The 25,528-nt window shown below is 52.9% G+C and overlaps 3 protein-coding genes across 3 annotated transcripts in view; 2 read left to right on the top strand and 1 right to left on the bottom strand.

Annotated features, from left to right (window-relative positions):
- The window catches only part of LOC112588206 (uncharacterized), a 262,479-nt gene that overhangs the window by 84,755 nt on the left and 152,196 nt on the right, over positions 1 to 25,528 (bottom strand). The window contains exon 4 of the mRNA XM_025297210.1: positions 3,383 to 3,437. Coding sequence (XP_025152995.1) covers positions 3,383 to 3,437 — 55 coding nt within the window. The remainder of the gene's footprint in view (positions 1 to 3,382; positions 3,438 to 25,528) is intronic.
- LOC105191314 (uncharacterized) lies at positions 8,922 to 11,495 on the top strand. Its single transcript, XM_019845122.2, has 2 exons — positions 8,922 to 9,043; positions 9,418 to 11,495. Exons 1-2 carry the CDS (start codon positions 9,037 to 9,039, stop codon positions 11,109 to 11,111), a joined length of 1,701 nt encoding a protein of 566 aa, XP_019700681.2. The 5' UTR covers positions 8,922 to 9,036; the 3' UTR covers positions 11,112 to 11,495.
- Positions 12,726 to 17,426, top strand: LOC109504625 (uncharacterized). Its single transcript, XM_019845124.2, has 2 exons — positions 12,726 to 12,832; positions 12,995 to 17,426. The coding sequence occupies exons 1-2, from the start codon at positions 12,826 to 12,828 to the stop codon at positions 16,987 to 16,989; spliced, it is 4,002 nt and encodes a 1,333-aa protein (XP_019700683.2). The 5' UTR covers positions 12,726 to 12,825; the 3' UTR covers positions 16,990 to 17,426.

The following is a 25,528-nucleotide window of genomic DNA, read 5'->3' as shown; positions in this document are numbered from 1 at the left end:
TCGTTATACATTATCCAGCTTCGTCGTTACATTGGTTTTAAACGGATCCCGCAATTTTCGCCCACTACCGACACACATTTTCATTAAAAATCAACGTCTCGCGCTTCGCTTTCCTCCCCTTCCCTTTCGCCTCTCTCTCTCTCTCTCTCTCTCTCTCTCTCTCTCTCTCTCTCTCTCTCTCTCTCTGTATTCCTCATTTTCTCTACTTCGACCATTTCTTCGAGCCACGCAAGTTTCTCACACACAATTAGCCGGTCGCGCGAGTAAACGTCGGGCCTCGGTCGGCCGGCCGACCGGCGGCTATTTCAAGTTCGATCAGTCTTCCACCGTTTCATGAACGCGAGGGATTCTCTCCCTCCCACTCTTCCTCTCTCTTTCTCACCACCTTCACCTGCGCCATTGTTTCCTCGAAGTAGCGGCGGCCGAAGGGTGTAGTACGTAGTACGCGCGCGAGATACGAGCCCGGAGTGGAAATCACGAAAGTACCCGGCGTCGACGCGCGGGTTTCGCCCCTTCTAATCTGGTCTCCTAGGTTTCGCCATCAGGCTTCGTCGAGGAGCGCGGCGGTGAAGACGGCGGCGAGAACTCAGCCATCGGCGAGGGGATGAGAAAGAGAGAGAGAGAGAGAGAGAGAGAATGGGAGAGAAAGAGAGAGAGAGAGAGAGAGAATGGGAGAGAGAGAGAGAGAGAGAGAGAGAGAGAAAGGAAAGGAGTGAGAGAACGAGCGAGCCGGTTTCCCAAGGGTGCAAAGGGGAAAGAAGGACAGAGAGAGAGAGAGAGGAAAGTCGCGCGAGGGCGGGACGAGATACGCGGGTTCCCGGGGTAGAGGACGGGCAGGGGGTGTGGGTGAGGACAGGAGGCGGTTTAAAGGGTAGCGAACGTCTCGACAAAAGCAACCCTCTTAAAGTTTGCCCTACGCTCTGCCTACCAATGCGCGAGTTCGGATCAGGCGGACTCTCTCCGCGTGCCAGATTCGCCCTGAAAGTGGCGGGCCTCGAGGTCGCCGTAGAATGAACGAAGCCGCGAATCACCACGGGCGAACGAAACGACGGCGACAACGATGTCGAGGTGCGCAGACGCGCGACGGGCTGCGGGTGATGACATGCAATCGACACGATGACTCGAATTCGCAAATTAAGGGTAATTTCGGGGACCCATCGATCCTTCAGGATGGGCGTCGATGCGATTGTCGGTCGTTATCGCGGAAATATTCTCTCTCTCTCTCTCTCTCTCTCTCTCTCTCTCTCTCTTTTTCTTTCTCTCGCTCGTTCGTTCTTTCGCGAAACTTGAGCCGTTCTCGTGGCGCGAAAACTTCCCGCCGGAGGAAACAAGGATCGAAGAAACGGAACTGCTGGTACGTCGACATCGCCGACACCGTCGTCGTCGTCGTCGTCGCCGTCGTCGTCGTTGGCAGTCTAATCTGGGATGCGGCACGAGAGCAAACTCTAATCCAGCTTATCCAGAAAGTAATTTTGAGTCCTTTGAAAAGCGCAGCCAGACCGCTCGGAAAGAAATCACAAGCGCGTACGAGGGATAAAGGGGTGTTGCGGATGGTGGGACCGCGGAACCCATGACTCCGCGTGGCAGGGCCACCGGGTGACGGCGGTGGTGGCGGTGCTCGGGACGAAGAAACAGCTTTACCATCTTTGCGAACACAGAGAGACATGAAACTTTTGCTCGTTCCACGGCTTTTCTGACTATCAGCGCACGCGGATCGCTTATTTCTCCTCTCTCACTCCTCCCCCCCCTCTTTCTCTCTCTCTCTCTCTCTCTCTCTCTCTCTCTCTCACTTTCTCGATTCCGCTCGGGGAAATTAGCAGAGCAGAAAGGGGGCCGGGAGATAGAGAGACAGCGGGGAGATCTCCGACCGCGATAAGACGATAAAATCCCGGCAGGAGGAAAAATTAAGCGCCGCCACTACGAGTGTTTAAATCCTCCTCCGGTTTTCCGGAGGACGAGCGACGCTTGTACAGCATGGCCGCGATTCGCTGTCCGTGAACCGCCGCCGCGATGTCTGCCCCTCTCGCAAGGGAGAGAGAGAGAGAGAGAGAGAGAGAGAGAGGAGAGAGAGAGAGAGAGAGAGAGAGAGAGAGAGAGAGAGAGAAAGGAAGACGACGACGCTGAGGGGATCGATACTCGGAGATTCTTAATTTCGAAACGATGCCGGCCCGCCGGCATCTCGGTATTTCGGGACGTCCCCCGAGATAAATTTCTCGCGGTGTATCGAGCGAAAAATATAAAATTTCGTCACTTATCGACTCCCTGGAAACTTGCGCCTCGCGCAAGTCTCCTCGGGTCTCTATCGCCGTAAGAGCTCGAAAACCGTCGACGACGACGACGACGTCGACCGGCGTCGTTCATCTTAGTTTTGCGACTCGCCGTCAAAGTCACGGGGAGAAGAAAAAGAAGGAGCGAGAGCCTCTGAGAGCGCGACGATATCGATCGCGACGGCGCGCGTTTCGCTCGCGCGTGATTCTCCTCGTCACGGCACGCGCTCCGTACCTGCGCTGCCTCGCGAATCGATCGCAATTTCGTTGTTATCGCGGGGGTGCGGAGGGAGGGGGGAGAAAATCGGAGCCTGCCGGTAAAATCCCGTCGTTCCCGCGGTAAAATTACCGCGAGCGACACTCGAGACACCGACGTAATCCGCATAACGTTCCTCGCGCGGGCGCACGCTAGTAAGTCTAGCCTATCCGATTTCACGGAAAGCTCGCTGGAAAGATGAGATACTAGAGCCCGCTGTTCTACGAGACGACGGCGACGGAGCGAGAAGCGCGACGGATTTTATCGCGCTCATGGGGAAACGGGCTCGAGAGGAAGCAGCGGTCAGACACGTCGCTCGAGCGATCACCGATTGTCAACTTGTGCGGCCGATTCGCGAGGCGAAGTCGCGAATCGGCCTCGTACGACATTTCGTCGCGTAAATCCTCGTGACGTCAGACGTCTCACGGGAATTTTCGGTGAAACGCGAAATTTGTCATATCGTCTTGCCCGTTAACGCTCTGTTCTCCTCGAATAAAATGGATTAATGCGTGATTTTAGGACGGAAAATAATATACGGTAATTTCATTCTTGTCTTTTAAGCATCGCTCTCCGAAACTTTCAGTTGCATCTGTTTTCAACACTGATAATCGTTAGACTCTTAAAAATTTCCTGAAAACAACAGAAAACAGGCGGACGACCTCTCAGCACTGAACGTGTTCGAGAAGTAAGCGTGACCTCTGCTGGACTAACTTCGCCGCGACATTAAGCCAATCAGGAGCTTATCGGAGCGCGAATCAGCGAGATTATCTAGATAACTCGCGCGCGCACTTTAAACGCATGTATCCGAAAGTGTAAGTTTTTAATTTTTACATCTTCATCTCTGAGTCATATTACATACCTGGACAGGACGTGCAGGGAGGCGTAGGCGGCCGGCGACAATGAGAATCTGGAATCTGGAATCGAAATGGCAAATTATCATCAATCACAATGGACCAGCGGACGGGGCTGCAGGGCGGTGGGACTAAGAGACACTCGGCAGGGAGGGAGGGAGGGATGAGGAGGAGACGCGCAGCACGCAAACGTCAACGATCGACATGGGCGAGACGGGCGAGACGGGCGGGAGAGTGCGCGCATCCTGCGCCAGGACATTTCGAGAGTACTCGATGCATTGTCACTCTCGGGGCCTGTCCTTGGTCCACCACCTCGGTGGCGATTCGAAACCACCCCGTCCGCGCGCGCTACCCCGTCGATTCGTTGCAAGCGTTGCATTCGACGCGAACATCGATCGCGACCGATCGACACGATTCGAGCTGTCGCGCTTCGCGTCGCGACGCGCAACGCTTTTCTCAAGTTTCTTCCGGCGGGATTAGGAGAGCATGAAACGCCCGCGATCGTGAGCTTGCGCGGTAATCGGCTGCGGCGGCAGCCGAGACGATATCACTTTTTCATTAACCGACAGAGATAAGAGATATAAAAGAGATAATAGTGTTTCTCGGGAATGCTCCGGCGAAGCGCGCTGTGTGACGTCGGACGTCACTTCAGCTCCGCAGTCACATCGCTGATTACTGCTACGCCGTTATCTTCGCGATCCGTTGATCCAAAGTCGGTCTCTAGATGGCGGGAGACACACCATTTCGCGCTCGAAGCTTCTCAACCTACCGGCCACTCGGCGTAGGCTGTATAGATTAGACGGAACGAAAACCGGCCGACAGACGCAGAATATTAACTCAGCGCCAAACGGACCACCGCCGTCGAAGGCAGCATGAGATCTCTCACGAGGACGCGACGAGTGGCTTTCTCGCGAATTCCCGCGACTTCCGGCTGCGCGTCGGCAGCTCCAGACTGCGACGCAGTCGCGCGCGCGCGCGCGCGCGCGGGAGGGGGGAGGTCGCCCCCGGCGCAGGTGACCGTGAGGCCGCAACCGGGTGGCAGTCCCTGGAATCCGATCTCGCGACGGTACACCGCGGGTCACCCGTTACAATTCCGTAGGCATGCGTGGCTATTACCTAACTCTCGCGTAGACTGTCTCTCTCTCTCTCTCTCCCCCTCCCACCCTCTCTCTCTCTTCCTCTCCGCGTACATAAGCGGGATTGCCGGCCGGCGGGCCGCGCCGGTACATACCCGGTCCACGGCGCGCGTATCTAGAAGCCGACCGACGGTTGGTTGGTTGGTTGGTAGGTAGCTAGGTAGGTAGGTAGGTACGTAGGTAGGTACCGTATTATATACGTAGTGAGGGCTGGAGGGTCCTCACCGCCGCAACATTACGCTGATTGCCTGAATTATCCGCAACCAGCCCGCCTGTGCTCTCCACTATGTATGTACGAGCCTCGCGAGCTCGTACATACAGCCGCCCGGTACGTAGCGTACATATATATGCCTTTCGCTCGCGTTCGCGCTCGTATATACCTCGTGTCTGTGTGTGTGTGTGTGCGTGTAGGTGTAGATGCGTACATATGCATGCGCGCGTGCGCGAGCGCTTATGTATGAGCGACTACGCGCGACGGCGACGTGCCGCAACCAGCTCCGCGTACGCATTCGCGAGCTACGCGCGCGCAAATTCATGCGTCGAGCGGTGTTACGTGTAAGTGTGTGTGTGTGTGTGTGTGTATACGCGACGCGGCGTCTACGTGTGGGCACATATATGCGCGGCCGAGCGCGGCGGCGCGGCGTACGGCGTGTGTATGTATCGTCACGCTCGTAGGACGGCGACGAGGAGAAAATTGAAAACGGAGCTGCGCGCGAGCGCGGAAGACGATAGCGCGATATATTCATGAAGGCGGAATAATGAATCGAGACGAGAGAAACACGCCGCGCATCCACCCTCGCGCCGCGCCGCGCCGCGGCATGCGCGTTATCTGCCGTACCGGCAAACCGCCGCGAATCGATCGCTTTATTTTTCAGCCCCCGACGCGGACGAGGCGCGCGCGCGCACGGCAAATTTCAGCTGCGCCGATCGCGACGCTCCGCGCCGGCGAAATCGGCTTTAGACGCGACTCTCCGGAGGACCGTGACGAATTTGCTCGCGCGTGCCGAGTCTCTCCTCCGCTTCTTGCTCCGGATGCAACGGTCCTCGAGTAATCGGACGAGACAACGACAACTCTAGATATATCGGGCCACCCCATTGAGTCACGCACAGAGTAGAATCGATCGAGTTGGAAAATCGGCCGCCGATCGCTAATTTTTCACCGCGGACGACGCGCGCTCAGAAAATTGCCGCACCGTCATCAAGTTGCGCATATCGCGCGTCTCATCAAGAGACGCATTAAGCATAACTAATTGCTCCGGAAAATTAGGAACTGCGAGTACATAATCGTTTAAACGTTATATACGAATTACGTTCAGCTTTGGCGATTCGGAGTAAGCAAGGGACAACGAATCGGACCTATAATTAATCGGAGGCGCGACTCGTGCGAGTTATCAGGTGCGAAGGCTCGGCGAAAAGCCGACGGACGAGCAGCCTGCGAAAACGTCAGCTCCGTCTGCGTGCTAGCCCTGGCCATGAATTCGTTTGGACCGGAGCGCGGACGGACGTGCGTCAGGACGGCGCAGGGGGACGGAAGGGCGGAGGAAGGGTTAAGGACGCGTATCATACTGCTTGATTAATGTACTTCGCCCATGTATCCGCCTGCCTCTGCGCGAACGCGGCGTACACGCGCGGATAGCTCGGACACGCGTGTCATTTGTTAGTTACGCCAGCGCGCGCGGCCGAGCTACGGCGATATACGGCGGTAGCAACAAAACGCCACGGCGAGAGACGACGCATCGCGCCCGCGCGTGAATTTATCACGCGGCCGGAGACGACTGCGAGATGAAAATCTATCAGCGAGCGCGCTCGCGCGCGCGCGCGCGCGCGCGACCTTGTTCTCTCGCGGATTTCCGCGAAACTGCCGGAGAGACGTGAGAGGAGCCTTGCAAGGCTTGCACTTGAACCTTTGCGCAATCCACGTCCTGACTAGAAATTTTGATCAGGTTCACCTAACATTGACTGCGTTCAGCAGAACAAAGTGATCAGTGAGCGCTTGGTGATTCTCGCTCCTGATTGGTAAATACTTCTGGGTCTGTGAAGAATCTAAAAGAATGCTCCAATCACAGACGATGATCACTAAGCGCTCACTGATCGTTTTGTTCTACTGAACGCAGCCATTGATAGGACCTAATAGAGTGAATGAAAGGTAATCCTAAGTAAGTCAGTCCTTATAATGTCCTAACGACAAATGAGTAAGGAAGACCTTTATAAGGTTATAATGATCGGGTCCACATTAGGACCTTGATGTATCAACCTAGTGTATGATATAATATGGTTCAGTTAATCAGGTCCTTGTCGGGATCTTATTCATTGTACGTAATATGATTTGCATTATCAAGTTTTAACAAAATAATTTTTCGGTGTCATTTCCAAATATAAAGATGTTTGCATTGAAAGAAACACTTCAGATCACTTGAATATATTTGTAAAATACTATAGAAACTATCCTTTCTTTAGCAGTCAATAAATAGTTGTAAAATTAACGTGACATGCAACTTTTCTCTTTAACACTACTTTATGTCTTGTCACCTTGTGACACTTCATGATCTTATGATATTCATTTTATGTTTCTTTTCCGAAACGTTTTACAAGTATGCTCAGGCGACCTAAAATATTATTTCATGCAAATATCCTTTTATTTGGAAATGACATGAAAGAATTTTCAGCGTGTTATTTCTCACCTCTAATGTCATCATCCAATATAGCCGTGGCGAGTAATCAGGAGCCATAATTTGAAAAAAAGATAAACGTAATAAGGATTCCATAAGGTAACTCAATAAGGATCTGACTATGAATCCTTACTAAGGTCCTGACATCCACGCTGCGTTACATGACTTACTAGGACCCGATAGTATTGGGACCTTATTGGGACCTGATGTCCAAATGAGGTTAACCTGATCAGGACCATGGGATAAATTTCTAATCGGGATTCCTCCGGAGGGACTTGAAATACGCGTACGCTGCGACGTGCGGAGGAAGAAGAAGTCGGAACTCGCGACCGCCATCGTCGAGGTCCTATTTATCCCACTTAACTGCATGCTTGATCGGTCGCCCGGGGCGGGGGCTGGTGGACGTTGCACCGCGGGATTAGTCGAGCGTCGATCCGGAGATACGAAAAACACGCGCGTCAGCGACGGCGACGTTGAGGCACGATAAGGCGGGCGATCGCACGCATTATTTCGCGACTGAGCTCACGCGTATTATTTACGCTCCTCCTTGGGTTATCGCGCGGATCGAGTCCGCCGGATATTCGTACGCGATGCGCGACGCACGCGTAATTACACGCACCGCACGTGCATTTGCATCGGAGCGTCACACGCGACACGCGGTTATCACGCGCGTCGCAACTGTACTTCCGTATATACGCGAGCTAATCGCCCGGTGATATCTTCGCTTCGCGAGAGAGGTAATCACTAAACAGCTCGGAAACGAGAAAAAATCACGAGAGCGCGCCGATAAAGCATCGCCGGCTGACGCGTTCGCGCCGGGCGGCGGTGCGGATTTTTTTCAAACACGCGCGCGAGCGAGTACCGCTCGCTTTTCCGCTTTAACTTTCCGCTTCCGTCGATATCGCTCGCATTGCATCGATGCAGATTACGCATCGCGATAGCGTCGTGACCGAAGGCGCGGTCAATTGAGATGTTATCACGCGACATTTCAAGGCCCCGACTGATAACGGAAGATCGCGCTGCGTCGAAGGATTCGCGCGCGTGCGAGCTCGCACCGAGCGCGATAGGCGAAAAATATAACTCGGAAAGCTTTAATAACGATAAAACGTTCCGCGCCGATCCGGATTGTTATCTAGCCGAAAATCGCACGCACGCAATTCGGCCTGTGATCTCGTTGAATTTATTACGCCTCTCTTTATCGATGATAGATATAAGCCGCGCTCGATTAAAAATACGTTCCGCGTGACGAATCGAGCGAATGATGTTTGTTAATCGTTGAAAGCTACCGTATCGAAGAGAATCACGAAAATGCTGTCACGGGCGTATATTTCATCCCGGTGTGTGTATATTTTTTGTTTTAAAAATAAAAACAGTCAATTAAATGCAATTAAATGTCTTGTTATTATTGAGTATTAGATGAAACGTAGAGAAGTTATTGTTCGCAGCGGATAATTTAACATTTAATGAGAACGAAACGAAATTCGCATGGGGCGAAATTTCATCCAGCCTTTGAGGGTTAAATCGCAACGCCCGAAACTCCTGCTGCTTATTCGCATACGTCAAAACGGCTTGCGATCGATAGTACACGATCCGGAAAGATTGCTGTGGACAGCGACAAAATTCTGTCGCGAAACTTGATTGATTATTGTCTTCCGGACAAGGACAAGGAAAATTCGTTACAGTCAGATATCATAATCCGCGCATCGCGATAACGCGATGCATTTTTATAAAAGCTGCCATTGCTTGACCATTCTGGTCAAATTACGCACTCACGCATGTCGCGGACGGAATCGCGCAGTCGACAGGACGTACGACGTACATTTTCTCTCTTCCACGTTCGGGAGTAGGTGAGGGACGATGAAGGGTGAGTATTGAGACGCCTAAGTATCCCTAATTACGACGCGATCGTGATCGTGAGCGATTGAGCGATGTCGCAGGACGCCACTCAGATGCACGAGTAACTTTTCCAACGACTCCAACACCTTTATTTTTTTTTTGATCACCCAGGTGGGTACCCCTTATGGGTACCCGCAAGTCATAGGGGTGACGTGTGGGGGTTATGTCGGACTCGCATCGACTGGGGGGTGCCTGCCTTCGGGGATAGCGATTGGCGGCCGCAGGAACGAGTCTCCTATTCCTTCTGATAGATAAACCGCCACCCAACGACTCCAACACCTGTTCATCAACTTTCAATCAAGTAATTGCGACTAATTTTCTTGTTTTTTACATGCGGAACAGGGATATACCTGGTCGTCACCGCCATCGTCTTCCTGGCGTCATGGAGCGTGATCGCCGCGGAGGGGGAGGAGGAGGAATTCGACAGAATTCCCACGAAATGCCCAGCCAAGGACCCGAAGGATACCACGATCCACCTGGCGCACGAGTACGATTGCACAAAGTTCTACATGTGCCAAGGCGGCAAGAAGATCCTGCGACAATGCCCCTACATGAACAAGAAGGGTGACAGGCTGCACTTCAATCCGCGCCTTCAAGTCTGCGACTGGCCATGGAAAGCTGGTTGCAAGCACAGGAACTTTGACGAAGAACAAGCCGTAGGGACGGAGGACAAATTTGCTTTGATGGAAAATCACGAGAGGGTAGCGCTCACGGTAAGTGCTGCTGAATGTCCTGCTGGAAACCCTGGCAACAACACGATCCTTATTCCGCATGGTCACGATTGCACAAAGTTCTACATGTGCGTCGGGAGTGAGAAAATTGTACAAGACTGCCCATACATGAACGACGAAGGCGACCGACTGCACTTTAACCCGCGTCGCCGAGTTTGCGACTGGCCAGGTGACGCTGGCTGCGAGGACCAGGATTCTGCGGAGGAATGGAAAGAACGCGAAGGAATGGAGGAAGAACCTATTTCAGACGAGGAAGAGCACGGATCGTCGAAAATCCCCAGAAAGTGTCCAGCCAAGGACCCGAAGGACACTACGATCCACCTCGCGCACGAGTACGACTGCACAAAGTTCTACATGTGCCAAGGAGGCAAGAAGATCCTGCGACGATGTCCTTACATGAACGACAGAGGTGACCGATTGCACTTCAACCCACGGCTTCAGGTCTGCGATTGGCCCGATGATGCGGGTTGTCGATCGTCATCGCGCGGCCCAGAGCCCACATGGCATACGGAGCCGACCTGGCGCACACGACGCACCAGACCCACAGAGCCGACCTGGCACACACGACGCACCAGACCCACAGAGCCGACCTGGCACACACGACGCACCAGACCCACAGAGCCGACCTGGCACACACGATACACAAGACCCACGGAGCCCACATGGCACACACGGTATACAAGGAACCACACACGACCCACGCGACCTACGCGACCTACGCGACCTACGCGTCCACCTCCAGGAGACGACGAATGTCCGTGGGGCAGCGATGGTCTCTTGCTGCCTCATCAATGCAATTGCGCCATGTTCTACGAGTGCGTGAAGGGCGACAAGATCTTGCGCGAATGCGCAGACGGTTTGTACTTTAGCAAGAGGCGTCAGGGTTGCGTCAAGATCGAAGATTCGGACTGCAAGAGGAAGAAGCCACCGCCTAAGTGCAGCTGGGAGGGCGAGTTCATACCTCACGAGTGCGACTGCACCAAGTACTACAAGTGTCGAAGGGACGATCAGGTGTTGCGAAAGTGCGATGACGGTCTTCACTTCAGCCCGAAACGTCGGAAGTGCGAACACCCGGACAAAGCCGGTTGCAACGGCGGGGGCGAGCCTCCTGGTCCTGGCGACTGCCCGTATCCCACCCCTGAGCACCCGTGGCGCCATGAGTGCGACTGCAGATTGTTCTACAAGTGCGAAGGCGGAAAGAAACGTTTGTACGAGTGCCCCTGGGGATATTACTTCGACATGAAGAGAAACGGATGCAGTCCGCGGGAACGTATAACCGATTGCAAAAATCGTTGGGAAGACTGAGAGCCCGAGAAACACTCGATTCCAGTAGGTCTTGGAAGGCCTTTTAGTCTTGGAGGATGTTAGAATAAAGACAAAAAGGAGCTCGAAGTAGTGACGAGCTCGGAAAATAAATTGCACGCTCGACTATTCCGGGCATCCGATTTTCGGCATCGATGACTTCGCCGCTCAACTCTCCCGCTTTTTCTTTCAGGAATATGTACATATCATTACCCACGTAGAAGAGGTAATTAAGCCGCGCTAATGGAAAATAAAAATAAAATGGTCAATTGTAATCGGCCGAGATTCGCCTCAAAATTGGCGTCGTAAAAAAAACTGGTTGAACTGGAGTGTCGATGAAACGAAATAAAAAATATATGCGTGTCCAAGTACGTTTCTTTTCTTTATCTTTAGTAGTTTGACCACCACTTCAGCTTCTGTGCAATCAATGAAAATCGGCACCGCGATCAACGCGTTGACCCTGAAGTAGTATTACTGGGAGAAACGTGAGTCTACGATTCCCGAATCGCGAGCTTTACGCTTCACGACGAGCGATCCCCCTCCCCCCAGAAGCGGCAGATCGTCACGTTCCTGACATGACGCGGGAAGCTATAATTGGCTCTTGATCCGATAAGACACAACACTATATATTATTTATGCACTTTCAGCTCATAGACAATATACGTCAGACAAGAGACGCGTCACCTCTCGATCTCGGATATGGAACTTTCCAGATCGCGATAATAATTGGAGAGTACGAAACACAGCCAGAAATAGTTTACATCGCGATAACTCGAAGCTCGCGATCAACATCGTTGAAATCCTATTTATTCTATTTATTCTACTTAACTATATGTTTTATTGATCATTCGACGCAAGCTGGTCGAATGTCGATCCCAGATAGGATATTCGCGACGAGCGAGTGCGATGAAGAATTGTGTTTTAAGTGCACGCGTTACCGCTCGTTTTTCTCATTTGGAGTTTTCGCTCTCGGCGATATCGCGCATTGTATCAAAATAGATTATGCGCTAACGATAACATCGACTGACCAAACGCGCGGTCAATTGAGATGTTGTCGTGTGAAATTTCAAGGCCTCGGCTGATAACGGAAGATTGCGCCACGGCGAAGAATTAACGCGCGCGCGCGCGCGCGCGCGAATAAAACGCGATGCATCGAAATGTAGGATAAAAAGTTTTAATAACGATAAAACGTTTCACCAGAGATCGAATCGTTATCTGACCGAAAATCACACGCGTGCAATTTACCTCGAGATCCTATTGATTTTTATTACATTTCTCTTTATCTCAATTTATACAAAGCGTAAGTCATGCTCGATCGAAAAGTACGTTCTGCGATAAGAATCAAATGAGACGCTATTTATTAAATACAATTGTGATTTTCATTGTAAAAAGTCTCCTCGACCTGCTGACGTACGTCGAATGTGCGACACTACGATTGCGGAAGGTCGTTTATCGTCTGACAGAATGCGTATGCGCTCAGTTGAAAGATCTCACAGAACAAATCTTCTACGATATCGGCTCGACTACCGTGTTCCGAATAAAAAAAGGTTCGTCATCACCTGATATGGTAATCTGTCAGTCCACAGCGATAACGCGCAAAGCATGTTTATAAAAGCCGACACACCGTGATATAATCACTTACGTTGAACTAAATCGTGAAGTGCGCGCATAAAACGTATATTTTCTCTTTTCCACGTCTAGGAGTAGGTGATAGGCGATGAAAGGTGAGCATTGAGAAAAATGACTTTAATGACACAATAGTAATAAAACAAATGAGTTATATCACACGACCAGACCCGTGTGTGTTTTGTTCATTACTTTCGGCTTTGACAAAATTTCTATTGATTCATTTCTATCGACTAGTTTATTTTTTATATTTGAAACAGGAATATACCTAATCGCCATCGCCACCGTCTTCCTGGCGCTATGGAGCGTGACCATCGCGAAGGAAGAGGGATCCGACAAAATTCCCACAAAATGTCCAGCTGTGGACCCGATGAACACGACGGTCCACTTGGCACACGAGAGTGATTGTACAAAATTCTACATGTGCCTAGGGGGCATGAAGATTCCGAGAGACTGTCCCTATATGAACAAGGAGGGCGACAGATTACACTTCAACCCACGTCTTCAAGTCTGCGATTGGCCGTGGCAAGCTGGATGTGAGGACTACAGCTTTAATGCAGGTTTGGCTGAACCGAAGAATGTACAATCTCACCTTGACGAAAATCAACATGGACCGTACGTTATGGACGAAATTCCCACCAAGTGTCCAGCCGTGGACCCAAAGAACACGACGATCCACTTGGCACACGAGACTGATTGCACGAAATTCTACATGTGCCACGCGGGCAAGAAGGTTCCGCAAGATTGCCCCTACATGAACGAGAAGGGTGACAAATTACACTTCAATCCACGTCTTCAAGTCTGCGATTGGCCGTGGCATGCTGGTTGCAAGGACTACCGCTCAAGCGAGGAGCAAATTGAATCAAGAAAGTTTATTCCTGAGGAAGATCATGGACCATTTACCATGGACGAAATTCCTACCAAGTGTCCAGCCGTCGACCCGAAGAACACGACGATCCACTTGGCACATGAGAGCGACTGCACGAAATTCTACATGTGCCGCGCAGGCAAGAAGATTCCGCAAGTTTGTCCCTATATGAATAAGGAGGGTGACAGATTACACTTTAACCCACGTCTTCAAGTCTGCGATTGGCCGTGGCGTGCTGGTTGCAAGAGCCACAGCTTTAACGCAAATCCGGATAAATCGAAGAATATACAATCTATTCCTGAGGAAGATCATCATGAACCATCCCTTATGGATGAAATTCCTGTCAGGTGTCCAGCCGTGGATCCGAAGAACAGGACAATCTATTTGGCACACCCGGCTGATTGCACGAAATTCTACATGTGCCACGCGGGCGAGAAGATTCCACAAGATTGTCCCTACATGCACGGGATGCGTGGCAGATTACACTTCAACCCACGTCTTCAAGTCTGTGATTGGCCGTCGCGTGCTGGTTGCAAGAAATACGGCTCGAGCGACGAGCAAACTGAATCACAAAACGTAAAGTTTATTCCTGAGGAAGATCATGGACCATTTACCATGGACGAAATCCCTACCAAGTGTCCAGCCGTCGACCCGAAGGACACGACGATCCACTTGGCACACGAGACTGATTGCACGAAATTCTACATGTGCCACGCAGGCAAGAAGATTCCGAAAGATTGTCCCTACATGAATAAGGAGGGTGACAGATTACACTTCAACCCACGTCTTCAAGTCTGTGATTGGCCGTGGCATGCTGGTTGCAAGGACTACCGCTCAAGCGAGGAGCAAGTTGAATCAAAAGAGTTTATTCCTGAGGAAGATCATGGACCATTTACCATGGACGAAATTCCTACCAAGTGTCCAGCCGTCGACCCGAAGAACACGACGATCCATTTGGCACATGAGAGCGACTGCACGAAATTCTACATGTGCCGCGCAGGCAAGAAGATTCCGCAAGTTTGTCCCTACATGAATAAGGAGGGCGACAGATTACACTTTAACCCACGTCTTCAAGTCTGCGATTGGCCGTGGCATGCTGGTTGCAAGGACTACCGCTCAAGCGAGGAGCAAATTGAATCAAAAAAGTTTATTCCTGAGGAAGATCATGGACCATTTACCATGGACGAAATTCCTACCAAGTGTCCAGCCGTCGACCCGAAGAACACGACGATCCACTTGGCACACGAGAGCGACTGCACGAAATTCTACATGTGCCGCGCAGGCAAGAAGATTCTGCAAGTTTGTCCCTACATGAATAAGGAGGGTGACAGATTACACTTCAACCCACGTCTTCAAGTCTGCGATTGGCCGTGGCGTGCTGGTTGCAAGAGCCACAGCTTTAACGCAAATTCGGATAAATCGAAGAATATACAATCTATTCCTGAGGAAGATCATCATGAACCATCCCTTATGGATGAAATTCCTATCAGGTGTCCAGCCGTGGATCCGAAGAACAGGACAATCTATTTGGCAGACCCGGTTGCTTGCACGAAATTCTACATGTGTCACGCGGGCGAGAAGATTCCACAAGATTGTCCCTACATGCACGGGATGCGTGGCAGATTACACTTCAACCCACGTCTTCAAGTCTGTGATTGGCCGTCGCGTGCTGGTTGCAAGAAATACGGCTCGAGCGACGAGCAAACTGAATCACAAAACGTAAAGTTTATTCCTGAGGAAGATCATGGACCATTTACCATGGACGAAATCCCTACCAAGTGTCCAGCCGTCGACCCGAAGGACAGGACGATCCACTTGGCACACGAGACTGATTGCACGAAATTCTACATGTGCCACGCAGGCAAGAAGATTCCGAAAGATTGTCCCTACATGAACAAGGAGGGTGACAGATTACACTTTAACCCACGTCTTCAAGTCTGCGATTGGCCGTGGCATGCTGGTTGCAAGGACTACCGCTCAAGCGAGGAGCAAGTTGAATCAAAAGAGTTTATTCCTGAGGAAGATCATGGACCATTTACCATGGACGAAATTCCTACCAAGTGTCCAGCCGTCGACCCGAAGAACACAACGATCCACTTGGCACATGAGAGCGATTGCACGAAATTCTACATGTGCCGCGCAGGCAAGAAGATTCCGCAAGATTGTCCCTACATGAATAAGGAGGGTGACAGATTACACTTCAACCCACATCTTCAAGTCTGTGATTGGCCGTGGCGTGCTGGTTGCAGAGGCTACGGCTTTGAAGAAAACCAGACTGTAGAGAGAAGCATGAAACTTATTTCCAAGAAGAATCACAGTAGGGTAGCACGTGCGATAAGCACTCAAATTGAATGTCCTAAGCACAATCTTAGTAACAAAACGATCCTTCTTCCGCACGAGTACGACTGCACAAAATTCTACATGTGTGTCGGCAGAGAAAAAATAGTACGAAACTGTCCCTACATGAACAAGAAAGGGGACCGGCTGCACTTTAACCCGCGTCACGAAATGTGTGATTGGCCAGATAAGGCTGGTTGCGATGACAAGGATTCCGAAGAAAACCAACGTGAAATAGACGGCCGACATTTTCCAGGCAAAAATGACGAATCATCAGAGATCCCCACGAAATGTCCTGCTAAGGATCCGAAGGACATCACGATCCACCTTGCTCACGAGTACGACTGCACAAAATTCTACAAGTGCCACGCGGGCAAGAAGTTTCTGCTAGATTGTCCCTACATGAACAAGAAAGGTGATAGGCTACACTTCAACGCGCGCCTTCAGGTCTGCGATTGGCCATGGGCAGCTGGTTGTGAGACATCAGAACCAGGAGACGATTGTCCCTGGGACAACGATGGTCTTCTGCTACCTCACGAACGTAACTGCGCCAAGTTCTATGAGTGTATGGATAGCAACAAGCGCTTGCGCGAGTGCGCAGATGGTCTATTCTTCAGCAGAAAGTATCAAGGATGCGTTAAGATCGAGGACTCGGACTGCGAGTACAAGAGAGCATCGTCCAAGTGCACCTGTGATGACGAGCTGATACCTCATGAGTGCGACTGCAGCATGTATTACAAGTGTCGAGGAGGCGACCAGGTGTTGCGACAGTGCGACAAGGGTCTGCACTTTAGCCCGAAGCAGCGTAGGTGCGAAGACCCGGCCGAAGCTGGCTGCGGAGACGACGACAAGCCTGGTACTGGCGACTGCCCGGATCCCACCTGGGAGTATCCTTGGCGTCACGAGTGCGACTGCAGATTATTCTACAGGTGCGAGGAAGGAAAGAAACGTATGTACGAGTGTCCTTGGGGATATTACTTCCATGTGGAAAGAAACGGATGCAGCCTTCAGGAACGCGTAAGCGATTGTAAAAATCATTGGGACGACTGAGATTCCGGACCGCCCAATCTGGAAAGTCCTAGAAACCTCCAGGAAGATCTTGGAAGGAGAGGAAAAGGGAGCTCGAAAAGTAGCGACGAGCGCAAGAAGCGAGTTGCACGCTCGCTAAAACTACGCTGTGTATTCGTGTAGAATATTTTTGCTAAAATATTTTAATAAATGCGACTGTGTGTAATTATCCTCCGAAGACTTTCCTCTCGGTCCGATCCTCCGATAACGCGTATCATATCGCCTCTTCTCGAGCGTTATCATTTCCGATTCGGATAAAAAGTTTCAGGGCGTAACAATCTCGATTGATAATGAGTAAGCGAAATGAATAAACATGCTGACAATTGTCCCGCGCATAATCAACGTACATGTGAAATTTGTGTATCATTATGAAGTATTACGTCATCTCTTTCAGAATTAAAAGATGTACAGATTCAAAGAGCAGATATCAAAATAATCGATAAAAATCCCTCCTCCCCCTCCTCTTCGCCGTTCGAAATCTTATCACTTATTCGTATTAAATTTCATCGTTCGTCGAGTATTTCGCAAGGTTCGTGTAAGTATTCGCTTGGCGGCGAGCGCGGCGAAGACAAAGGTGACGACAAAGAGAGGGGTGAGGATGGCAGACAGAGAGAGAGGGAGAGAGAGAGAGATAGAGAGAGAGAGAGAGAGGAGAGAGGAGAGAGAGAGGGGGGGGGGGGGGGGGGGGGGAGAGAGAGAGAGAGGGGAGAGAGAGAGAGAGAGAGGGAGAGAGAGAGAGAGAGAGAGAGAGAGAGAGAGAGAGAGAGAGAGAGAGAGAGAGAGAGAGAGAGGAGAGAGAGAGAGAGAGAGAGAGAGAGAGAGAGAGAGAGAGCGAGCGACAAAAAGCGGAGAAACACCGGTAGCGTTTCGATTCCGGTGACACAGTGACACGGAGCCTATCAGCCGAGCCCCTCTCTATTCGGCGGCCGTTCCTGATAAATAGAACGGTACCGGGAACAGTGTCGCGAGTCCCGACAATGGGCCGCCGGAAGACCGGGGCAGCTTTAATTTCCCCCCGCAGTTCCTGGCAATTACCGCGTGGCGCGGCCCGATAGCCATCTCTATCTCCGACCACAATGCCGCCAGTTCCGACGCACCCCGTTCCTTGCCACCTTGCCGGCGATTTACCCACCTCCACCCCCGCCATTGCCGTCGCTCCCGCTCCCGCCCCCGCCCCCGTCCACGAGCCCCGTGTCGAGCGAAGTGTCGTCGATCTTCGGCGACTTTTCTCACCGCGATGTTAACGCACGAGTCGCCGTTGACGTACGAGCGCGCGGATTTGCCCTGAATTTGTTGGCGAATTGTCGGCGACGATGAGACCACCCCTTTCTCTTTTCGTCGGAGTATCGAGAAATTTATTCCACGATTTTACACGATTGCCTTGACGCGCGCGCGCGTCCGCGGGCGCCGAGGGACGAGAGGGACGCATGTGCGAGGCGCGGTGGAGTTTGGATCGGGTGTTTAACAACTCGCGGCCGAACTCCTTGGCGGAGTTTGCAAATGGTTCGAGACGATTGGAGCGCGACTGCTTAAGTTCGACTAACAGAGAAAGAAGAGGAAGAGAAGAAACGGGCGCGCGCGCTAGAGAGGGAGAGAGAGAGAGAGAGAGAGACGCAGGCGAAGCGGAGACGAAACCATCCGCTCCTCTTCTCTCTCTCTCTCTCTCTCTTCTTCGTTCACTTCGCCCGCTCGAGCTCGCTCTCTCTCTCCTCCTCACGGCAACATTATCGTGTTTTAATTTAACTTGCAGCTGCACTTTAATTAGACTTTGGCTGAATGAGGAGATGACGCTCGACGGGCAAAGCGAATAAGGACTGGCAAGTAAACGGGAGGCGAAGCGAGCGAACTCCATTCCTCACCCATTTCCCTGTGCCTGGGCGACCCCCGCCCGTCTATCCTCCCTTGTACCACCTTTTCCTCTTCTTCATCTATCCACGGTTACACAGAAAATTCAAGTGATAAGGAAAGAGAGCGGGAGAGAGAGAGAGAGAGAGAGAGAGAAACAGCCCGCGCGCCGGAAAAGGAAGGTAATTGGCCGATGCCGACAATGCGTTGTCGGCAACGTCGCTTCTACTCGATTTTTCCTCTCCGTCTTTCCGCGACTCCGGGAATGAGAGAGGTATTCTTTGAGATACATAAGTGTCTTCGAGAGATGATTGTAGACAAAATTCCAACAATTTCCCGGAGCGTTCCGCGACCTCGCTTGCGTCGCCTGAAATGCATATTGGGCGAGTGCAAAACTTCTGACGTCTTCATCCAAAATGTGAGACTGAGCAGCACTCGCGAATACGTAGACGCGTAATGCGTAGCAAGGATCACAGGAGACAATGGCGATTAGAATCGGTAGAATCGACAAGTCCTCTCCCTGATAAAATTGCTCGGTCCATTCATCTATCATCAAAACTTTCGCACTCACCGTCACGGTGCACGCAAGACTTATCACTCCTCCCTCTCTTTCGAGCTGTGTCATTTAGCGAGCCTCAGCTACCGACCTCGTCGTCCACTGTGGATCCGGCCGAGAAGGAAAAGCCGCCGCGCGTCTCCTCCGTAGTTTCTTCTCGCGGAGTTAGACTCGCCGGACAGTCGTCGACATATCGGCGCGTTCGCTCGCGCGAATCGCCTCGCCGGCGAGACGCCAGCTACTTTCTCCGCGCCGTGGCCGGCGCGCATTCTCTGCGAAACTTGCGACGCGAAGCGCAATAAATCTGCCGGCTCTTTCGCTCGCGTAGCGTCTCGCGTTGCTCGAAATAATGACATCGCGAAGCCGTGGGGACTCGCATAAGTCGGTTTTCAATGGCACTCCTCGTCTTCCTCTCTCTCTCTCTCTCTCTCTCTCTCTCTCTCTCTCCTATTTCCCCCACCCCTCTCTCTTCGTTCCATCTCTCTCGCTCTATTTCTCCATCGCAGCCGCACGCAGCCGGTATCTCTTCGCGCTTAATGAACGCCGCCGAAACTGTCGCGAAACCTCGTCGGTGCGCGACGCCTTCCCGCCCTCCTACGCGCCCTCCTCGCAGGCACCGCCGCGCGCTTCGCGCAACAATCGCGACAATGGAACGCTCATGCTCCGACGATCGACATCAAAGGCGATTGCGAAGTCTTACGGCGACATCGCCGTACGTTCTCGGCCGGGGGGGGGGGGGAATTAGGCGGGATGATCGAACTCGGCCGGGGCGCGGTCCTCGAAATCGCGCGCCTCGTCCTCCTCCTCACGTGCTTTCGCACGTGCGCAATCATCCAGCATGCTAATTGTGCCGCGGACATTCTAATAATCCCGACGAGACCTCGGGACACGATCCTCATGGGGAGTGAATGACAGAGCCAAGGGGAGGGGAGGTCGATTCACGGCGATGCATCACATCGTCATAGACCCGTGAGCGCCCCACGAAGAGAGGCTCCGCGAAGAACGCACGTGTGAAAAGGACGGCCGCGGGCACTCGATCTTTGTCCAACTTGGCTTCCATCGGAGAATGCTGGCCGATGCTGGCCGATACAAACAGTAGCAGGGAGATTTAGCTGCCCTCCGTGCAGCTCAGGTTTGTCTCTGCCTCTCTCGGCAAGCGGAGACGGAGACTCGAAGGAGAGACAGTTAAACTTGAAAAGAGACAATCGAGATGTGGAAGACGCGAAAGCGAGCTAGTGCGAGATAGCGCGCGTGATTGGCCTCCAGGAAACAAACCTGGAGAAGTCTACGAGTGTATCCGAATGAACACCGCGCACCACCGTCCCTCCATTTCCGACCCCGACCCCTCCCCCCGAGAAAACTCTCTCTCCTCCCCTTGGCTCTTTTTCCGCGACGTCCTAATACCATCTCCGTCCTCCGCTGAGAACCTCTGTTCCAGGTCGAGAGCACTTATTCGGGCCATAACTCCCGCGCGCGCGTACCCTCCGTTTCTGCCATCCCGCCCTCATAAATACACGAGACGAGGCGAGCGGATGGGGAAGGAGGGAGAGGGAGAGGGAGAGGAGCAGCGGCGGCACGGAGGCAGTCCGACGAAGAGGCACGCTACCGCTACCGGGCGGCGGGCGGGAGGGCTCGCCCGGGACGACGAAAACGGCGGAGTCGCGGTCGAGCGGGGCCGAGCGGGCGGATCGACGAGCACGGCGTCGGCCAGAGAAAATCCGGGACTTTAAAACAAATATATCGCGCGTAAATCCAGCGTGGATGTTACCCAAGTCTGCCGGCGGGGGATGTATCCCGTAGTCGCGGGGGACGCACGTGGGGAAGAGAGGGAGAGAGAGAGGGAAAGCGAGACGCGCGAAGGAAGGAAGGAAGGAAGGAGAGAGCGGCAGCAAATCGTCGACGTTTTGCTTTACATATTTCCCGCGGAATTGTCTCGGTCGCGCCGAGCGACGAGGGGAAAGACACGACGCTGTCGGCCGGAGGAATACGAGAAAGTAACAAGGCGGACGTTTAAAATCCCATTTCTCCTCTTCTTTCCCTTCCGTCCGTCCCCATCTCTCTCTCTCTCTCTCTCTCTCTCCCTCCGTCTCTCCTTTTTTATTTTAGACGGCGGTGACTCGCGCGACCACCGTACGTACGTGTGTTTCTTCTTTATCATTTCTCTCTTCCTGCTCCCTCCGCCCCTCTCGCATTTTCGCGCGGTCGTGGACGTTTTTATTCGCGGCCTCGCGCGAGCGAGCCGACGTCCTCTCTCTGGGTCGAGGGGGTTGGGAGGAGGCGACTGGAGGAGGAGGAGGAGGAGGAGGCGGGAAGAATCGGTTTTCCAGACGGGAACAAACAGACGTCCGAGGGTTTGTTCGCACGCCGCCGCTGCCGCACGGCTGGACCTCTCTCTCTCTCTCTCTCTCTCTCTCTCCCCCTCCTGGCCCTCGCCCTCTCTCGCTCTCTTGGCGGATCGAGCGCGTGCATGTACGTACATATCCCGTGGGCGAGTGCGCTAGGATTCATGAATACCAGAGTATTTGCCGAGCGCGTACCGATACGCGGAAGCGTCGCGCGGCCCCAATCCCGCCGCCACCCCTTGCATGCGCGCGCTCGCACCCTCGCCGCCCGTCTGCCGCCTGTCCGCGGACACATCGAGTGTATCGCAAGTCGCGCGATTCGACGCGATGAAGAAGAAAAAGGAGGAAGAAAAGCGGGAGAGACGCTCGAGACGCGGCGAAAATGCCGCTCTCTCAGACCCCCCCCCCCCCGTCAGAGCCGCCGCCGTCGCTGCTCGTCCTCTCGCGCCGGTCGAATCGCGCGATACCGCGAAATCATCCCTCAGCAGGACCACGTCGACCATCTTGCTCGACCGACGGCGCCAGAAGCGAGGACTTTCGATCTCCGCGCCGACTGACGACCTCCAGCGATTTCTGCGCGGGAACAGCGGAACCTCGCGGGACACCCTGTATAACGCGCGCGCGCGCGAGCGCGAGCTCGGTAGTACGCGTCGTGCATGTAGCAGCCCCGGCAAAGTCCCCGCGGGCTTAATACGGTATGCACGTCTGTCGTTCGCAAGCTCGACCCTATGCGGGCTCGAATCCACTACCAGCTAATATTCCACGAGAGGGCCCTGGGCTACGTGCTCGGACTCGGAAAACTCGCCGGAGAGCCGGCCTGGCCAGGCCAGTAGTCCTGATAGGTCCGAGGAGCAGTCGATGCCGCTGCTGCGTTGGGTCAGACAAAGACGCGAGTAATTGCCCCTCGCCCGTTTGCTGCCGGACGCGATATAAATACAGTGGACGGGCTTGAGTTACTGCACCTTTGACTTTGGCGACGGAAGGTGGCGATTTGCCATCGCGTGACTCTTCTCGCCCGATCGCTCGGCTCGGCTAACCCTTCGTGATCTGAGCTACCCCCGACGACGACGGTTCTCTCTACGGTTGGTCGATCTACAGGAACTTCGTTCTCTCGCTATCGGCCCCATTTCGATATTTTCGTATCTGATTCATGGAATTGCTTGTAATTGGTACAAGGTGTACCAATGTATGCTCTTGGATATCTCTTCTCCAAGGATCTGTTTCTCTCGAGATTCCATCTCATCGCGGGGGAACATATTTTAATTGAGAGAAAGGACCGACTTTGAGCCGCTGTGTTAAAGCTACGTCTGGTTCGCTTTTTATTTTTTGATTAGAATAATATATGGTTGGTTAAATATAAATTGATCTCTCGGTTATACATACAGTGAATTTATCGTTTCTCCTCGTTGGTCTAGACGCAAAATCATTAAGCAGAACCTCGAAGGAACAGGACCCATCCTGACACCCATCGGTTTAAAAAATATTCAAATGCGTTAAACAAAATGCGACATCTGTGCTTTATATTGTTTCATATGAAAAATAAAAGCTTTCACGCTCAATCGAGAAATAATACTTACAACTATAAATCACTTAACCGCGAAGGTTAAAAACTAACTACGCGAGAGTCTCTTTGATGTTCTCTCTAGTAGTAGCTAGTCTCTAACGTCAAGCCGTTAATATCCAGACTACATTCCCCCTCGGACAGCCTGTGGGCTTTACCGTTCGCGGCAGAGAGATTTCTCTCAAAAAGTCCGCAGAGATTTCGTCTGATTTCCCGTCGCACGCTCGGCAGAGAGTAAACGGATGCGTGTCGGTCAAAGGGTTAATCGCAAGCCGCACGACCGCCGCTAACGATCGTAATGATCGTCATTTAATCGCGCCCCGTAGATGATGTAGTCGCGCGCGAATTTGCGCGAGGGTAGAGCGGGGGGGCGGGGAAGGAGGAAACGAGACAGAGCGAGAGAACGAGCGGAAGTGAGAAAGAACGAGGACGCGTAACGTCAGCGAATAAAAAGCCACGCATAGCGCGCGCGTCGCGTGCGCGCGCGATCGACAATGGTCGCCGAAAGTTCGTTTGCGTCCCGTTTGCCGGCAGCCGGATGGTTTTGAAGCTACCGCCGTCGGTGGTGGTCGCGCCGCTCGGTGGCAATGGCGATGGTGGGTAGGGTTGGTGCCGATATGCGGATTGGGAAGGGCGTCACAATGGCAAAGCGAAGAACAAAGCCTATCCACGGGTAATTCGAAATTCGTAGTGCTCTCTGTGCCTGCGCGGCCGTAATTAACGGTAACCTGGTGTTCGGGGCCGATTAAAAAAAAAAAGGGGGGGAAAAAAGGCAAAAGAGCGGGGAGGGCGGAGAGGGGTGGGACGCCGTATAATTGCACGCCGAGGCGAGCGCATCCGGTCGATAACGCTCTCAACGATCTTTGCTGAGCGAGTCTGAACTGTGCGTAAGTTCGAACGAGCGCGACCGATTTTACGGGCTGCGTGCGGACGACCGGATGTTGACGTCAAGAAATCGTCGTCGACGTCGTCGACGGTGACTCGTTGCTCGTTCGGAGAGTCGCCGCCGGCTTGTCTCGCGACTCGTTCGAGTAATCGTTATCGTTCCAACAAACCAACCCCCCTTCCGTCCCCTGTCTCTCTGAAATTCGGAATTACCGGGGCGCCCGGATGTCTGGCAAAATCGCCGAGCGCCAAATAGCCGCCGCTCGTTCGTCACGAACGAGTGTCTTTGCCGCGGCCGACCGATACCGCAATCAAACGCCGTTAAACAGTGAGACGATGACGACGACGACGACGACGGAGGCTCCTGAATATTCATTCAGGCGTTCTCTCACAAACAGGTCCGCGGCGGTCGGAGCAACGCCAGAACTCGCGGAGGAGGGGCAGGCGAGGAGGAGAAGTAGGAACGAGCGAACGAGAGGAGGATGTGACATGTACACTTGAGGACGAAAAGAAAAACGAGAAAAAGAAGAAAAGAAACAAAGCCCAGGAACGAAGCCCGCCGGAATAATTGCCAAAATATTCTAGACACGCGGTTAAGACAGAAGGAGAGAGAGAGAGAGAGAGAGAGAGAGAGAGAGAGAGAGAGAGAGAGAGAGAGAGAAAGGGAGAGAGAAAGAAGATCGGGGAAGGAGAGAAGTGGGCGGATAAAGCGGGAGAATGAGATGGTGGTGCCGAGGCAGGAGACGAAAAATAGGAGAAACAAAGAGAAACAGCGGGAGGGAATGAGGGCGAACGGACGGGAGGAGGGGTGCTGGCGAGAGGACGGAGGAGGAGGAGGAGGAGGGGGGCCGGCGAGCACGGGTTTCCTCTCGCAGCTGGCGCGATCGAGACGGCGACGGAGCATGAGCGAAAGAAGGAAAGAGGAACGAAGAGGAGAAGGATGAGGTGGAGGAAGAGGAGGATGAGGATGAAGAGGATGAAGAGGAGGAGGAGGGAGTGGGAGTGCCCAAGATGGCGCCACGCGGCGAAGCTGCCGTAGGAGGTAGGAGGTGAGAGGAGGTAGAGAGAACACGGACACGCGGGCACCGTAGGTAGGGTGAAAGATAAATGACGTGTCCACCGCTACAACCACCACCATCGCCACCATCGCCACCACCGCCAGCACCAGCACCAGCACCAGCACCAGCACCGACGGCAGACACCATCTCCGCGTCAACGTCGTTGCCACCAACAACGCCTCGCGAGAGAACACGAGAGCGGAGCGGCGCGAGGAAGAAGGTACGGAAAGACGTCGGGGCAAAGAGAGAGAGAGAAAGAGACATATGGAAGGAA

This window comes from Harpegnathos saltator, unplaced genomic scaffold (assembly GCF_003227715.2).
Source record: "Harpegnathos saltator strain DR-91 unplaced genomic scaffold, Hsal_v8.6 scaffold173, whole genome shotgun sequence".
Lineage (NCBI taxonomy): Eukaryota > Metazoa > Arthropoda > Insecta > Hymenoptera > Formicidae > Harpegnathos > Harpegnathos saltator.
This window is presented reverse-complemented; position numbering and strand designations above follow the sequence as displayed.